The sequence below is a fragment of the Phyllobates terribilis genome, unplaced genomic scaffold (assembly GCF_046119375.1).
Source record: "Phyllobates terribilis strain yellow unplaced genomic scaffold, ASM4611937v1 Scaffold_4__5_contigs__length_816908805, whole genome shotgun sequence".
Classification (NCBI taxonomy): domain Eukaryota; kingdom Metazoa; phylum Chordata; class Amphibia; order Anura; family Dendrobatidae; genus Phyllobates; species Phyllobates terribilis.
Genome location: NW_027362764.1, coordinates 363,694,601 through 363,708,885, shown reverse-complemented (window position 1 = coordinate 363,708,885; position 14,285 = coordinate 363,694,601). Strand labels below are relative to the sequence as shown.

Below are 14,285 nucleotides of genomic sequence, written 5' to 3'. Positions count from 1 at the left end.
GAAACAGCTGTTTCCTTGCAACATTAAGCGATTGTGTACAGAGCCTTTATAGGGAGTCTGTCAGCGCAGAACGACTGTCAAAGAACAGGCGCTCGGTGCATCATGGCGAGGCCAATCATTTATATACACCTTCCCACCATCTCCACCCTTCTACGGCTCTATGAAGCCGGAGTTGTCAATCGAATAAGGGGTAGGAAAGAGAGGGAAAACAAGAAGGTGGTAAGGTGTATATAAGTGATTGGCCACACCATGAAGGACTTAGTATGAACAGTCATTCTGTGCGGACACAGTCCCTTTAAAGGACTACAGCAGCTCAGGGTCGCTGCAGTTTTTAACTGCTTTATGGCTGCAGTGTGTGAACACAGCCTCACCTGCGTTCCTTTGGCCTATCAAAATTATATTTTCTTTATCAATTTGAAGAACAGAAATATTACATGTAAAATAAAGAAATTGAACTGAGCGATCACAGCAATTACTGAAGACCGTGATCTCTTTATTATAGTACTAATGTGTTATAATGCCTCCTTGTAATATTACCGCAACCCATGTATGAGCACTCGATAATAAAGAGGTATTTTAAATTGATGAGAATCTCCATGAAAAAGTTACTACTTTACTGTGCAAACCCCCAAATGCAGCTAAATACAATTTACATATAAAGGCTGGATGCAAACCTGCATATATCTTGGGGTCTGCTATCAGCTCCATTATAAAAAGATGGGGGGCACCTCAGGGCTTTTCCCCTTATGTGCTCCGAATACATATGCCTAGCAGACTACCATTACACAGCGTATTAGAAATGTGCCCCTGTATTATTAGAAATGTGCCCTTGTATTATTAGAAATGTACCCTTGTATTATTAGAAATGTACCCTTGTATATAAGTTTCTGTGAGGCAATCGGTACCCCGGTGACTTTCTCCACAGTCAGTGCCATGTCCTGAAGAATGGGCTCCTGATGCTCCTCTTCAGCCACAATCTGCAGTTTGTGCTTCTCACTTCCTGGAAAAAGATATATAATTATTTGCAGCCTTAAGGAATAGTAACCTTTGGCTATAATCTTAGTAGGTTATTGGACTAAGGACAAGTGCACACAGAACAGATAAACTGAGCAGGCTCTACACCAAGTCATGAACAAACAGTGGCCCACCTTGTAAAGCTCAACGGACCACAGTATCTGGTCAGAAATGCCAGACCCTGGGCCGATTGATGTCTACTCACGAGGTAAATGTTTTGAAAAAGGAGAAGGAATGAGTATTGCAGCATAAAAAGCATGATTTTATTCAATAAAGATTACATAATGACATATACAAAAAATCACATCACAGGGGGTATAAAGTGCAAGGTGCCAGATATCAGGGGGTCACATGAATGATGGGACAAACGGACTGTATGGATGTGGGTAGTTGCGCAAAAATGCTAAAGGTGAGTATGGGATCATATATCAGAAAAATAAAGACAGGAACCACTACTCAGTGATATGCTATTCTGTGCTAATGGTAAGTAATTAAATCAGAATATATGAGTGGTCCCAATTGATGCCCAGTCCACCCCCCTATATCAGAATAGTGTCACAAAAGTAACTCACCCAAGATGGATGTCCGCAAGACCCTCAAGTCACTGAGACCCCCCAACAGAGGTGATGATTGAAGCAGCGCGCCCCGACGCAAAACATCTACACCAAGTCATGCAGCTCTTGTTATCGATTTCATTGTTTAAATGCTTTTTAAAGGTGAAAACTTCAGCAGTGCGTGGACATTTCCATAAATCTCTTCACAGTGCTAGCATTGTAATGCACAATGGAATTTGCAGCCAGAAAACCCAGGCAAGGTATTCTACCTGTGTGCTTCCAGCAATCTTCTAAATATTCATTAACATTTCCAAGCATTTTGCTAGTAGTGTCTATAAGGCTGGCCATACACATTGGGTGGCTGTTGGCCGAACGATGCTTTGGCCGATAGCCATTTCAGCTGACTCTCCTACAGCCAGGATCGCTCGCTCATCCGAGCACCTGTGTTCTCTATGAGAAGGCTGCTGACTGTCACATCAGCCAGTGGCTATCTCAGGGAAACAATTGAGATCGGCAGTCCAAAATCGGCCATGCACGACGGACATCTCTCATGACCATTAGTAGGCCGACGTCCCCGTACACATTAGACCATTGGCTGAGCCGAGATCGGTGAGTTAGGCTGACATTAGTCTAATGTATATGGGGGCCCTAAGACTATCATCTAGCAACAATTTTTCCCATCCTCTCTCTGACAGTTGGGGCTCAGTCAGACCTCAGCGCTTTCCCTGTTTTTACAGATAGAACTGGTATATATTATAGTCTATGAGGCTGTTCACATGTCAGTGTATTTTCGCAGACTGAGTGGTCCGCACCAAAACACAGAAACATGTCTGATTTTGATCCAAGTTATAGATTAAACTTGCTAATGCAAATCTATGGCTCAGTGAGAAAAACGAAGAGCACTCACATGCAATCAATGTGCTAACAGATTTTCATGTGTGTTTTGATAGAAGCTTGAGAAAACGTCTTATATGCCAAAAAAAACACAAACGGTGAAACTGACACACTGACCAAACTGCTGAAAATATGATGTATAACACCAGGGGTCCTCAAACTTTTAAACAGGGGGCCAGTTCATGGTCCCTCAGACCATTGGAGGGCCGGAATATAGTTTTTAAAAAAAACTATGAACAAATTCCTATGCACACTGCACATATCTTATTTTGAAGTAAAAAAAACAATACAGGAACAAATACAATATTTAAAATGAAGAACAAGTAAAGTTAAATCAACCGGTATTTCAATAGGTAGGTAACTGTACCCAATAGGCAGCATAGGTCCCCAATAGGCAGGTAAATATCCCCATTAGGCAGGTAAATATCCCCAATAGGCAGCATAGGTCCCCAATAGGCAGCATAGGTCCCCAATAGGCAGCATAGGTCCTCAATGGGAAGGTAAATGTTCCCAATAGGCAGGCTGTTTCCCCCTTATAATGCCATATGCAGGCTGTTCCCCCCCTTATAATGCCCCATGCAGGCTGTTCCCCCCTTATAATGCCCCATGCTGGATGCCACCCCCCATATAATACCCCATGCAGGATGTCCCTTTCTCACACCATATAATGCCCCATGCAAGATATCACTCCCCTGTCTTTATAATGCCACATGCAGGATGTCCCTTTCCCCCCCATATCATGCCCCATGCAGGATGTCACCCCCCATATCATGCCCCATGCAGGATGTCACCCCCCATATCATGGCCCATGCAGGATGTCACCCCCCATATCATGCCCCATGCAGGATGTCACCCCCCATATAATGCCCCATGCAGGATATCACTCCCCTGTCTTTATAATGCCCCATGCAGCATGTCACCCCCCCATATAATGCAGCATGTCACCCCCCATATAATGCCCCATGCAGCATGTCACCCCCCCATATAATGCCCCATGCAGCATGTCATCCCCCCATATAATGCCACATGCACGATGTCATCCCCCCATATTATGCCCCATGCAGGATGTCCCTTTCCCCCCATATCATGCCTGTGACAGCACTCGGGAGGGCGCGGTGTAAAGACGACACCGCGCCCTCTGACCTGAGACATCACAGGAAGCGCAGAGCACGGAAGACAGCGGATCTGCAGAGGCACGGGGAGAGGTAAGTATCTGCCTGCCGGGGCCCTGAGCAAGCGGGGGGAAGGGCGGGCAATGGCACCGCTCTCCTCTCCTCCGCCCATAGCCGGATGAAAGTCCTCCACGGGCCGTAGTTTGAGGACCCCTGTATAACACTGATGAAAATCAGTCATCTTTTTGCGTACATGAAAAATCAAGGATGTCAGAATCGGGCCTTAGCACCAGCTGAGATGAATATCATTTCTATCAGTAAGCCGTGTGCACGGCACAATGACCAATGTAAGCCATAGGCAATATAAAAGTATCACAATATACCTGCCTAGTTTTAGGATCCGCAGACTACTAACAGAATCGCCTCAATCTGTCTCCAATTAGCTAAATGTTCTTATGAATGCATACACAAAGTATGCTTCCACATTTAGGTATTTTATATAGCTTTTTCTTAACATGGCAGAGAGGTTTCTACTGGGCAGGATGGAATGTGGAGAATAAGGAAATCATCAATGATGTCTAAGATGGGAAAGAAAACAGACTGTGGATAAGTAGGAGAAAATGGAAATCACTGCAGAGCGGACGCTGGCTCTGCCGGAGCACTGATAGGCCTGATTGGCATGCCACGTGTCCATTGCAACGAATGTACTGACAGTCAACTATACACGTGCTGCACCTCTACAACCTAACCGGGAACAAGTTCGGACCAAAACGTTGGCCATATTGCGGTAAAAGGAGGTTTTTTTTTCTGACACTTCAATAAAATTACTTCAACAAATTTTGAGTGCTGTGGTTATTTTCTAAATTGCACGCTGAGACTGTTATCCCTACCACTGTGTCCCAATTGTAATATCTGGTGTGCCAATCATATATTTCACTATATAAGTGACAAAATGTCAAGTGATCGCCAGTAATTAGAGCGCTTACATCACAGGAGTGGCACCGATCAGGGAGCTATGATGTCTCTAAAGAGCTGTGGAAAATAATAGTGCTATATGAACAAATAAAATAGAGTAACTTATTTTATGTGGGGCATGCAAGCAGGGAAGGCTCCAGGTTTTGTGGTCCCCGGGTGAAAGAGTCTCAGAGGGCCCCTTTAACACATACCACGATTCATGATGCACAGATACCGCAGAGAAATACATTCAGCTCTGGCAAAAATTAAGAGACCACTGAACAGTTTTCTATTGGAAAGCATGGAAAGACTGGTGGAAAGCATGCCAAGACGCATGAAGGCTGAGATTAAAAATCATGGTTAGTCCACCAAATATTGATTTCTGAACTCTTCCTGAGTAAAAACTTGAGTAATTTAAGGTCTGAAAGCACTGTTTCTTATTTAGTATTTTGACGATTTCTCAATTGCTGCAAATAAATACAACATTTTTAGCTTTGATTTTGGAGACATGCTGTCAGTAGTTTAACCCCTTTACAACCCAAGGTGGTTTGCACGTTAATGACCGGGCCAATTTTTACAATTCTGACCACTGTCACTTTATGAGGTAATTACTCTGGAACGCTTCAACGGATTCCCCTGATTCTGAGACTGTTTTTTCGTGACATATTGTACTTCATGATTGTGGTAAAATTTCTTCGATATCACTTGCATTTATTTGTGAAAAAAACGGAAATTTGGCGAAAATTTTGAAAATTTAGCAATTTTCAAAATTTAAATTTTTATGCCCTTAAATCAGAGAGATATGTCACACAAAAGAGTTAATAAATAACATTTCCCACATGTCTACTTTACATCAGCACAATTTTGGAACAAAATTTTTTTTTTGTTATGGAGCTATAAGGGTTAAAAGTTGACCAGCGATTTCTCATTTTTCCAACAAAATTTACAAAACCATTTTTCTAGGGACCACATCACATTTGAAGTCACTTTGAGAGGTCTTTATGACAGAAAATACCCAAAAGTGACACCATTCTAAAAACTGCACCCCTCAAGGTGCTCAAAACCACATTCAAGAACTTTATTAACCCTTCAGGTGCTTCACAGGAATTTTTGGAATGTGGAAGAAAAAAATGAACATTTAACTTTTTTCACAAAAATGTTACTTTAGACCCAATTTTTTTTATTTTCGCAGGGGTAACAGGAAAAAATGGACCCCAAAATTTGTTGTGCAATTTCCCCTGGGCACGCAGATACCCCATATGTGGGGGAAAAAACACTGTTTGGGCGCACGGCAGGTCTCGGAAGGGAAGGAGCGCCATTTGAATTTTCGATCGTAAAATTTGCTTGAATAATTAGCGGATGCCATGTTGCGTTTGGAGAGCCCCTGATGTGCCTAAACAGTGGAAACCCTCCACAAGTGACACCATTTTGGAAACTAGACCCCCCTGGGAACTTATCTAGATGGGTGGTGAGCATTTTGAACCCCGAGGTGCTTCACAAATTAATCCGTAAAAATGAAAAAGTATTTTTTTTTCCACTTTTTCATTTTTACGAATCAATTTGTGAAGCACCTGGGGGTTCCAAGTGCTCACTATGCATCTAGATAGGTGCCTTTGGGGGTCTAGTTTCCAAAATGGGGTCACTTGTGGGGGAGCTCCAATGTTTAGGCACACAGGGGCTCTCCAAACGCGACATGGTGTCCGCTAACAAATTGAATGGAAAATCGGCTCATTTTGAGCCCAGAGGTACGACACAGAATTTGATAACATTAGGTCATCATATTGAATAAGTTGTCATTAGTCTTGAGCGTAAGTGCTCGCTACTTGAGTTTGCATCGGGTACTCAGGTATGCACCATGTACTGCGTGTGCTCGAGTGACATGCTCGAGTCCCTGCCCCGTATGTTTCATGGTTATTAGACACCCAAAAAAAACATGCGGGGATCGCTCGTACATGGCAGGCAATCCCCGCAAAGTTTTTTGGGCCGCGAAGCATATGGGGCGGAGACTCGAGCATGTCACTCAAATACCCACGATACTCAATTCATACCAGAGCACCCGATGCAAACTCAAGTAGCGAGCACTTGTGCTCAACACTAGTCGCCATATCGTCATCTTTTTTTCTTACTTTTGAAAAAAATCCCAACCCCATCACAACCCTAACCCAACCCTAACCCTAGCACAACCCTAACCGACAGTTTATTTTTTAAGCCGTTCCTCGTGCGGTATAAGTGATTAGACAACTTTATTCTTTGGGTCGGTGCGATTACAGCGATACCAGAATCATATGGGGTTTTTATGATTGACAGCTGTCACACACTAAAAGACGCATTTTTTGTGAAATCTAGTTTTTGCATCGCCATATTTTGAGAGCTATAATTTTTCCATACTTTGGCAGACAGAGTCATGTGACGGCTTGTTTTTTGCGGGATGAGTTGACGTTTTTATTGGTGCCATTTTCAGGCACGTGACATTTTTTGATCGCTTTCTATTCCGATTTTTGGGAGGCAGAATAAACAAAAACCACCAATTCAGGAATTGTTTTTTTTTTTTTATTCTGTTCCACGTGTGGTAAAATTGATAAGGTAGCTTTATTCTTCGGGTCAGTACGTTTACAGCGGTACCATATTTATATCGTTTTTCTATGTTTTGGCGCTTTTACACAATAAAAGCTATTTTATAGAAAAAAATATTTTTTTGCATCGCTTTATTCTGAGAGCTATAACTTTTTGATTTTTCGGATGATGGAGCTGTATGGCGGCTTCTTTTTTGCGGGACAAGATGACGTTTTTAGCGGTACCATTTTTATTTATATTCGTCTTTTTGATTGCGTGTTATTCCATTTTTTCCTTGGCGGTATGGTGATAATGCATTGCTTTTTGCTTTGTTTTTTATTTTTATTTTTTACCGTGTTCACTGAAGGGGTTAACTAGTGGGACAGTTTTATAGGTCAGGTCGTTCTGGACGCGGCGATACCAAATATGTGTACTTTTATTGTTTGTTTGCTTTTTTTTCATAATAATATTTATTGATGGGTACATTATATTTTTATTTTTGGTGGATTATTATTATTATTTTTTTTTTTTTTGTTCACTTTCTGAGAGTTTTTACACTTTTTTACTTTGTCCCACTCTGGGACTTTAACTTTTTTTATTCTGACCGCCTGCATAGCATAGGGATGGAGCACCATCCCTGTGCTATGCAGGCAGTCAGCGCTGCACAGTGACAACATTGTGTGGTCGCGCACTGCGCATGACCAAACAATCTTCCTGCTGCCTGGTGACCCGGATGTTGTCATGACGACATCGGGTCGTCATGGCAACACCCGGGAAGCCGCGGCAGACAGCGCTGGAGGCCGGAAGAGGAGGTGAGTATACCGATCACCTCCCCTTGCCACCGCAATGCTGCGATCGACTTCAATCGCAGCATTGCGGGGGTTAATGTGCCGGGAGCGGTGCGGGACCGCTCCCTGCACATAGTACCGGGTGTCAGCTGTGACAATCAGCTGACACCCGACGGCGATCGCGCCCGCACGGCCTGTGTGCGCGCGCGATCGCGATGACGTACTAATACAGGTCAGGCTCTTAAAGCCCAGGGCACTGACGCAAATTAATACGTCATGGGCTGTAAAGGGGTTAAAGACTAAAACAACAATGTACATTTTACTCAAAAATACACCTATAAAGAGAAAAATCTGAGAAAATGAAAATTTTCCAGTGGTTTCTTAATTTTTGCCAGAGCTGTATATAGTACAATGCCAAAGATTTCATTTCTTACATTAACATTACATGAGCAATATCTATAGTAAATTCTACAATAGCTCAGAAACCAGCGAATCCTCGCAGCGCACAGTGCAGACCAGACAGTACAGTCCTCCATACAGTATTATGTGCCCCATATATTGCTACATACAGAATACTGGCCCCCATATAATGCTCCATACAGGATACTGGCCCCCATATAATGCTCCATACAGGATACTGGCCCCCTTATAACGCTCCATACAGGATACTGCCATATAATGCCCCATGCAGGCTGTGCCCACGCCACATAATGCCCCATGCAGGATGTCATCCCCCCTCCCTTATATTATCCCCCAAGCAGGATGTCATCACCCCTCCATCATATAATGCCCCATGCAGGATGTCATTTTATTATTTATTATTATAGCGCCATTTATTCAATGGCGCTTTACATGTGAAAAAGGGGTATACATACATGAACTATTACAAAGATCCTTAACAAAACGTGACAACGACTGGTACAGGAGGAGAGAGGACCCTGCCTGTAAGGGATCACAGTCTACAAGGGATGGGTGAGGATACAGTAGGTGAGGGTAGAGCTAGTTGTGCAGCGGTATGGTGGAGCAATGGTTACTGCAGGTTGTAGGCTTGTCGGAAGAGGCGAACCTTCAGGTTCCTTTTGAAGGTTTCCATGGTAGGCGAGAGTCTGATGTGTTGGGGTAGAGAATTCCAGAGTAGGGGGGATGCACGGGAGAAATCTTGTATGCGATTGTTGGAAGAGGAGATAAGAGGGGAGTAGATAAGGAGATCTTGTGAGGATCGGAGGTTGCGTTCAGGTATGTACCGGGAGACTAGGTCAGAGATATGAGGAGACAGGTTGTGGATGGCTTTGTATGCCAGGGTTAGGGTTTTGAACTGGATTCTCTGGGCAATGGAGAGCCAGTGATGGGATTGATAGAGAGGAATAGCGGGGGAGCAGATGGATTAGTCGGGCAGCAGAGTTTAGAATAGATTGAAGGAATGCGAGAGTGTTAGAAGGAAGGCCACAGAGCAGGAGGTTGCAATAGTCGAGGCGGGAGATGATGAGGGCATGCACTATTGTTTTTGCAGATTCGTGGTTGAGGAATGTGCGGATCCGGGAGATATTTTTGAGTTGGAGTCGACAGGAAGTAGAAAGGGATTGGATATGTGGTTTGAAGGAGAGATCAGAGTCCAGGGTTACCCCAAGACAGCGAGCTTGAGGGACTGGGGAGAGTGGACAGCCACTGACGTTGATAGATAGGTCAGGTGGGGGGGGGTGAATGAGATGGTGGAAAGACAATGAATTATGTTTTATCCATGTTAAGTTTTAGAAATCTGTCAGAGAAGAAGGATGAGATAGCGGACATTGTGGGATTTTGGTTAGTAGGGAGGAGATATCGGGTCCAGAGAGCTAGATCTGTGTGTTGTCAGCATAGAGGTGGTACTGAAAGCCATGAGACTCTATGAGTAGTCCCAGGCCAAAGGTGTAGATGGAGAAGAGCAGGGGTCCTAGGACTGAACCTTGGGGGACACCGACAGATAGGGGGTGAGATGAGGAGGTGTTGTGTGAGTGGGAGACACTGAATGTCCTGAATTTCCCTCCATATAATGCCCCATACAGGATGTCATTTCCCACCATATAATTCCCCAAGCAGGATGTCATCACCCCCCCCATCCTATAATGCCCCATGTAGGATGTCATCACCCCCCCATCCTATAATGCTCCATTCAGGATGTCATCACCCCCCCCCCCCATTCTATAATGTGCCATGCAGGATGTCATCACCCACCCCCATCCTATAATGCCCCATGCAGGATGTCATCACCCACCCCCATCCTATAATGCCCCATGCAGGATGTCATCACCCCCCCCATCCTATAATGCCCCATGCAGGATGTCATCACTCCCGCCCATCCTATAGTGCCCCATGCAGGATGTCATCACCCACCCTCATCCTATAATGCCCCATGCAGGATGTCATCATCCCCCCCATCCTATAATGCCCCATGCAGAATGTTATCACCCCCCCCATCCTATAATGCCCCATGCAGGATGTCATCACCCCCCCCCCACCATCCTATAATGCCCCATGCAGGATGTCACCCCCCCCCCATCCTATAATGCCCTATGCAGGATGTCATCACCTCCCCATCCTATAATGCCCCATGCAGGATGTCATCACCCCCCCTATCATATAATGCCCATGCAGGATGTCATCACCACCCCCTATCATATAATGCCCCATGCATCCATACATCCATACATAAAGAAAAAAAAAATCAAATACACACCTCACTCCTACTCACCTGCTTTCGCTGCTCTGGACTCCTCACCCACGCCGCTGTCTTCCCGCTCTGCGCTGCCTGTGACGGCTCAGGAGAGGGCGCGGTGGAAAGACGTCACTGTACCTTCTGACCTGAGACGTCACAGTCAGAGGGCGCGGAAGACATCGGAGCTGCTGCGGAGGCTATGTGCCCACGTTGCGGAAATGAAGCAGAAAATTTCTGCTTCATTTCCGCATGTCCTCTCCCGGAAAAACGCATGCGGAATTCCGCAAGCGTTTATCACGCGTTTTCAACATGCGGAATTGCCTTGCGTTTTTTCATGCATTAAATAAGGCAATTCCGCATGAGGAAACGCAAAATTAATGAACATGCTGCGGATTTTTGAACGCAGCATAAACACTGCGGAAAAATCAGCAGCATGGGCATAGAACTTGTGGATTCTCATTGGGGACCATGGGGTGCGGCTTACCAAGCGTTTTACAAGCGTTTCCGCTGCGGAAATTCCGCCTCAAAAACGCTTGTAATCTGCAACGTGGGCACGCAGGCTAAAAGATAGACATACTTAGTATTGCTCTGTCTATAACAGTGCAATCTGTAAAAGTTTTAATTATTTAACCTGTAAACCGCATGAAAATAATAAAACAATATAATTGGTGGGGTTTTCTTTTAGTCATCTAGCCTCCAAAAAAATAGCAGCGAAATTACATCTTGCCCAACATAAATGAACCCTCATACAGCTTCATTAACGGAAACCTAAGAATTCTGGGTCTCAGAAAGTGATGATACGAGACAATATATAGAGATTTTTTACAACATTTCAAATAATTTTAAAAGCATAAAAACCATATATTGTCATAATCATGCTGACCTGGAATAATGTTACCATGCCATTTTTACTACCTGTCAACGAACATCATAAAAACAAAATCCAAAACACTGGCAAAAATGCAAGGGTTTTTTTTACAATTTCACCCCATTTTTGTTTTATTTCCCACTTTTCCGTACATTGTATGGAGTTATTCACAACTACAACTCGTCGCACAGCAGTCTGGACACAGCAGTCAGGGCACGGCAGTCTAGGGCACGGCAGTCTGGACACCGCAGTCAGGGTACGGCTATCTAGGACACCGCGGTCTAGGGCACGGCGGTCTAGGGCACCGCAGTCAGGGCACGGCGGTCTGGACACCGCCGTCAGGTCACTGCTGTCTAGGGCACCGCAGTCAGGGCAAGGCGGTCTAGGGCACCGCAGTCAGGGAACGGAGGTTCCAGGGCACCGCAGTCAGGGCACGGCGGTCTAAGACACGGCGGTCTAGGGCACGGCAGTCTAGGGCACGGAGGTCTAGGGCACCGCAGTCAGGGCACGGCGGTCTAGGGCACCGCAGTCTAGGGCGCGGCGGTCTAGGGCACCGCAGTCTAGGGCGCGGCGGTCTAGGGCACCGCAGTCTAGGGCGCGGCAATCTAGGGCACCGCAGTCTAGGGCGCGGCGGTCTAGGGCACCGCCCGCAGTCTAGGGCGCGGCGGTCTAGGGCACCGCCCGCAGTCTAGGGCGCGGCGGTCTAGGGCACCACCCGCAGTCTAGGGCGCGGCGGTCTAGGGCACCGCCCGCAGTCTAGGGCGCGGCGGTCTAGGGCACCGACCGCAGTCTAGGGCGCGGCGGTCTAGGGCACCGCCCGCAGTCTAGGGCGCGGCGGTCTAGGGCACCGCCCGCAGTCTAGGGCGCGGCGGTCTAGGGCACCGCCCGCAGTCTAGGGCGCGGCGGTCTAGGGCACCGCCCGCAGTCTAGGGCGCGGCGGTCTAGGGCACCGCAGTCTAGGGCTCGGCGGTCTAGGGCACCGCAGTCTAGGGCAGGCCGGTCTAGGGCACCGCAGTCTAGGGCGCGGCGGTCTAGGGCACCGCAGTCTAGGGCGCGGCGGTCTAGGGCACCGCAGTCTAGGGCGCGGCGGTCTAGGGCACCGCAGTCTAGGGCGCGGCGGTCTAGGGCACCGCAGTCTAGGGCGCGGCCGTCTAAGGCACCGCAGTCTAGGGCGCGGCCGTCTAAGGCACCGCAGTCTAGGGCGCGGCCGTCTAAGGCACCGCAGTCTAGGGCGCGGCCGTCTAGGGCACCGCAGTCTAGGGCGCGGCGGACTAGGGCACCGCAGTCTAGGGCGCGGCGGTCTAGGGCACCGCAGTCTAGGGCGCGGCGGTCTAGGGCACCGCAGTCTAGGGCGCGGCGGTCTAGGGCACCGCAGTCTAGGGCGCGGCGGTCTAAGGCACCGCAGTCTAGGGCGCGGCGGTCTAGGGCACCGCAGTCTAGGGCGCGGCGGTCTAAGGCACCGCAGTCTAGGGCACGGCGGTCTAAGGCACCGCAGTCTAGGCTGCGGCGGTCTAAGGCACCGCAGTCTAGAGCGCGGCGGTGTAAGGCACCGCAGTCTAGGGCGCGGCGGTCTAGGGCACCGCAGTCAGGGCATGGCAGTCTAGGGCACCGCAGTCAGGGCATGGCAGTCTATGGCACCGCAGTCAGGGCATGGCAGTCTAGGGCACCGCAGTCAGGGCATGGCAGTCTAGGGCACCGCAGTCAGGGCATGGCAGTCTAGGGCACCGCAGTCAGGGCATGGCAGTCTAGGGCACGACGGTCTAGGGCACCGCAGTCAGGGCATGGCAGTCTAGGGCACCGCAGTCAGGGCACGGCAGTCTAGGGAACAGCAGTCAGGGCATGGCAGTCTAGGGAACAGCAGTCAGGGCATGGCAGTCTAGGGCACCGCAGTCAGGGCACGACGGTCTAGGGCACAGCATGGCTTCTGGTATTAAGCAAATGTTGGGAAATAGTGTCTAGCAATGTGGGTCGCACAAGGCCTGGGTCAGCATTCTCTACTATTGGGGTACAACTACCCGCAGCCTGCCATGTTACTTGGAAGCATTTGGTTTGCAGATCCGGCATCTTTTAAGTCTGAGTGTAAGACATGAAGTGGAACGTGTGACATAAAGGAGGCGCAGGCTTTCCCCGCCCAGGGTTAGGGTTCCTGCGGGAACACGCGACCTCTAGGAGCCTAGTGGTGGCAGTGGCTCCATCATTAGTGACAGGTCACTACACCACACCGGGATCAGATTACAGCCCTGCCTAACACGAGACCCGGCCAGCACTCATTACTAACAAGCGTCTGCTGCGGCCGTGAGCTCTGCCCACCCCGAGCAGATGAAGAGCAGCTATCCCTCTGCATCTCCTAGAAGCAGGCACAGTGATGACACTGCCGGCCACACCACGACCTGCCGCCGGCTCCCTGCACACACAGGCCGCTCCGGGGTAATGCCATTTATTACCATGTGTGATGATGACAGCCAAGCCGTTGTCAGAGGCCATGTCTGCCACTGCACAGCACTGTGTCCGTCACTGAAATCAATGCCGATGCTTGCAGTCACGCTTACTTCCTATGCCGGGTAACGCAACTTCCGGCTTTGCCTTCTAAGGGCACTGAAGTACTTAGGCGGCCATGTTTGGTGAGGGCAGTTCCCACAATGGAACAGACAAAGCATGGGGAAAAAAAAGCGTTACCATGAGTATATATTATCAGGAGGCAGGCCATTTTACTTATGGAACTGCTAGATTAGGGCAGCATGGAAGGAGGCGTGACCACAAAAGACAGTCACGTGACTATACCTGGAAGCGAGCGCAGTACACTGCACTGCAGAGTGCACAGTCTAGATCAGTGTTTCCAAAACCCCATCCTCACGG

At 47.8% G+C, this 14,285-nt stretch overlaps 1 protein-coding gene across 1 annotated transcript in view; it reads right to left on the bottom strand.

The window, feature by feature from the left end:
* Positions 1–14,008, bottom strand: part of BAG1 (BAG cochaperone 1) — a 46,319-nt gene extending 32,311 nt beyond the window's left edge. The window contains exons 1-2 of the mRNA XM_073678464.1: positions 13,874–14,008; positions 872–1,000 (exon numbers count right to left, since the gene is read on the bottom strand). Coding sequence (XP_073534565.1) covers positions 872–1,000; positions 13,874–13,913 — 169 coding nt within the window. The 5' untranslated portion in view covers positions 13,914–14,008. The remainder of the gene's footprint in view (positions 1–871; positions 1,001–13,873) is intronic.
* Positions 14,009–14,285: the final 277 nt, after the last annotated feature.